We start from the raw sequence: 3,922 nt of genomic DNA on the forward strand, positions 1-3,922 counted from the left end.
AGGGCGGCGTGCTGCCCAACATCCAGGCCGTGCTGCTGCCCAAGAAGACCGAGAGCCACCACAAGGCCAAGGGCAAATAGGCCTTTGCAGCACTTCAAAACCTTCCGCGTAAACCAAAGGCTCTTTTCAGAGCCACCTACAGTTTCTTTGGAAGAGCTGAGCACGTAGTGTTGAGTTTAGATGGAATGTGGAAATTACTCCTTTCAGTTTTCTGAAACGTTTTTGGTATTTATTTACCCTCTTAGGTCGGTTTCGACTTGACCATCCCTTCATATAAGAAAGTTAGTTGGGTTACAACTGCTCTGTCTCATTTGGGATGCGCTCTGGATCACCCCTTTCTGAATATACACCAGATTGTGCCCAGATACCAATTGTGATAATTAGGAGCATTTTTGTTTGCTGTTTCTTAATTAAATGCACTAATTATGAAAGGATTTACCTGAAACTAGGCCTAAGATTCACATAGGGACTTGAGGTTTCGCCTAAAGTGGTGTCACATCAGTATAAATTTATGCTTGTATTACAAATTAAGATTTTTAGTGATCATGCTTCTTATTGAGAAAACTACTTTGTACTTTGGTGACTTTTCTCAAGTATTCAGCTTAAATATTGATGGGCTCATGAAAGTAGATTTAAGAGCGAAGGAATTATGTCTCTAGGGTAGAGAAATGATAGTGTGGAATTACATTACCTAAAATTGAAAAACACATTCCTGTAAGATTGCCTTTCTCTGAAATTTTGGGCCGTTGAATTGCTCACATAAAATAAGATTTTGCTTTTACCTTGCAATTTAGGTATTGGAACGTATAGAAAATTGGGAGTGACTATGGAGCTTTTTTGACAATTTCACATCACTGACTAGTCACTGGACAAGTAGCTTCTCTGAATCAAAGCACCCTGTACAGATAAAGCACGTGAAAGATAAAAGCACAGATAAAGCTATTGAAGAGTGAATGCAAAATTTAAAATGTTAACTATCTTAATTTCTACTTGCTGTAATGTTTAAAGTACATTTTGTTTCAATCTACAAACAAAAACCTGGGTCGAAAAGTTTACATTTCTTATGTAATTTTCATTTGTTTTAATAAAAATTGCTTTTTACTGGAATTGCAAATAATTTGACAGGAAAAATATACCGCGGTCTGGAACAATTACATAAGATACATTGGGGTGTGACAACGAAAAGTCAGTTTTTAACCAATCCGGTTGACGATTGGCTGGTTTCCTTTTGTCCAATCAGACTCTGACTCTCAGTATAAATAGGAGGCCAGCCCGCTGTCGCAGCCACTGAACTTTCCGGCCATGGCCCGTACGAAGCAGACGGCTCGCAAGTCCACCGGCGGCAAGGCGCCCCGCAAGCAGCTGGCCACCAAGGCGGCCCGCAAGAGCGCGCCGGCCACGGGCGGCGTCAAGAAGCCGCACCGCTACCGGCCGGGCACCGTGGCGCTGCGCGAGATCCGGCGCTACCAGAAGTCCACCGAGCTGCTGATCCGCAAGCTGCCGTTCCAGCGGCTGGTGCGCGAGATCGCGCAGGACTTCAAGACCGACCTGCGCTTCCAGAGCTCGGCCGTGATGGCGCTGCAGGAGGCGTGCGAGGCCTACCTGGTGGGGCTGTTCGAGGACACCAACCTGTGCGCCATCCACGCCAAGCGCGTCACCATCATGCCCAAGGACATCCAGCTGGCGCGCCGCATCCGCGGCGAGCGGGCGTAAGCTTCAAGGTCCCGCTTAACACTAAAAGGCTCTTTTCAGAGCCGCCCACTTGCACCCTTAAAAGGACTGTAGCTCTCACCCCTGTTCTTATGGTTGAGGCGTTGGCTAGGGTTGATACTATGATTTTCTACAATGAGTTAACCTGAACACAAGCTGTAGGCCTGGCATTTGCCAGTAATCGCTTTAGATTTTAAAACCACCAGATGTTCCAGCTGCATTCTTTACTGTCACCATTTACTGCAATGTTCATGGTAAGTGGAACCTGTTGCTTCAAGTATTGAAAACTGATGGTTGATTGGATTGTACCTTAATTCATTTTAGAACAGGTAAAGATAAGATTCTCAGGTTGGAGAATGTATTTATAAAGTTGGAGTTTAATCTTGCACGTTTTTAAACAAGTGTGGCAGTCAGCACCCACGAGTTCCATGTTTGAAGCATTGTCAATTTTATGAGATGTCTGAGGAATTAAGTGTCAACAACTGGAGAGTGCCCATTCTGGAATCAGCCTTTCTCTGGAAAGCAGACTTGCTCTTTGGAGGAAAGAAGTGTTCTACCTTGGGGCACTAGTAGTCAGTGTAAACCCAATTTCTAGCTATTGAGTATGTAAGCTGTGCCTTCTGGGCAGGGGTGCAGCTTATTAAACCAGGAAGGGCTCACAAGAGTAGTCCCCGTGCACATGGGTCACTACTGGCACTGGTAGGCATCCTCTCGAGAAATGCAGTCATGCATTTCTCCAAATTGGTTTATTCTCAGGGACAGTGAGCAGTATGACATTGAATGTCTGGTTGCCTTTCAGCTGAATTTTCTAGAGGCTTCATCACCCTGCATACGGAATCAACGGAGACAAAATGAAGTCAGTGACACCAGATCTCTTGGTGTCATGCTCATTAAGGTGGAAAGGGATGGCAACTGTGAAAATAAGTATCCACAGAAAATTAGGTTTCTTTTTCTGGCGTATAACTGTTCCATGGAGGTCTGTAAGGATTTAGAAAGTAGATGAAGATGCATTTCTGAATCGACCTAAGATGAAGGTAGACGTTAAAAAGTGAATTACACAAAGTTTTTAAAACCAAAGGAGTGGGCTACAGGTCCTAACTCCTGTTTCTTGCAAGCCTCTTGCAGATGATCTTGTCATTTCCTGCATAAAGCACACATTCTTTGCATATGTTCATTCTCTGATGGACTCTCCAATTGCTTTTTCCTTTAATCCTCAAACTAAATGTCTCCCACAGATCTCCTTTTACACCTTTTTCTATTACTTTGGCTGGCAATGTTGTGCTTTGTTTCCTCACCATTTGATTTCTTTAGAACACTTATTAGTATAGCCTTAAAGGAATAAGTACATTAAATTTTTATTTTTAAAGTGTCTGTCTTGCATTTCTTGATGGCGAAACTAATGTGGCATAAATGTTCCATCCCTGTCCCAGGTATAAATAATCAATCCTGTGTAGAAATACAGGCAAAATGCTAGAAACCTTGACATTTTTCAAAAGATCTTGGGTTTATCACAGCGGGTCTTCATTTCTAGTACCCCTGAAGTCAATTTAATGATATCCAGTGCCATCCTTGTTACAACCCATCCTGCACTAATCTAATTGGACAAGAACATATAGTCAACCTGGTAATATCTTGTTAGATAGTTGAATCAACACTTCTATACTATAAACAATTTTGAGTACTCTATTATTAGACACAGAAAGCAAATTCCTTGAAGATGTGTATAGCTGGAAGCACTACTAGGAAGTAATTCTACGCATCGTAAACCAACTGCTGCTTTCTAGGATTCCTAGGGGAGGTAAAGCCTTCTTACTAGCTTGTGCCCTACACAGAACAAATGAAAACCCACGTGCAAAGTAAAGCAGCTGGCAGATTCTGATCTTGCCAGCAAAGGAGTCAGTCGGAATCAAGCTGCTTACCTAAGGTATTTTAACCCAACTTGCATCAAGTCAACAAATGTAACTAGTGTCACTTTTTTTGTGAATACATAAGTGGCTCTGAAAAGAGCCGTTTTTTTTCAGTTGTTACCAACTTTTATCCCCTACTTTCCCTTGTGGTGGCTCTCGGTCTTCTTGGGCAGCAGCACGGCCTGGATGTTGGGCAGGACGCCGCCCTGCGCGATCGTCACCTTGCCCAGCAGCTTGTTGAGCTCCTCGTCGTTGCGGATGGCCAGCTGCAGGTGGCGCGGGATGATGCGCGTCTTCTTGTTGTC

At 43.6% G+C, this 3,922-nt stretch overlaps 1 protein-coding gene across 1 annotated transcript; it reads left to right on the forward strand.

Annotated features, from left to right (window-relative positions):
- Window positions 1-1,299: 1,299 nt before the first annotated feature.
- LOC101618245 (histone H3.1) lies at window positions 1,300-1,714 on the forward strand. The gene has a single exon (XM_004695420.1). The coding sequence runs from the start codon at window positions 1,303-1,305 to the stop codon at window positions 1,711-1,713; it is 411 nt and encodes a 136-aa protein (XP_004695477.1). The 5' UTR covers window positions 1,300-1,302; the 3' UTR covers window position 1,714.
- The last annotated feature ends 2,208 nt before the right edge of the window (window positions 1,715-3,922 follow it).

This window comes from Condylura cristata, unplaced genomic scaffold (assembly GCF_000260355.1).
Source record: "Condylura cristata isolate star-nosed mole 26May11 unplaced genomic scaffold, ConCri1.0 scaffold00063, whole genome shotgun sequence".
Classification (NCBI taxonomy): Eukaryota; Metazoa; Chordata; class Mammalia; order Eulipotyphla; family Talpidae; genus Condylura; species Condylura cristata.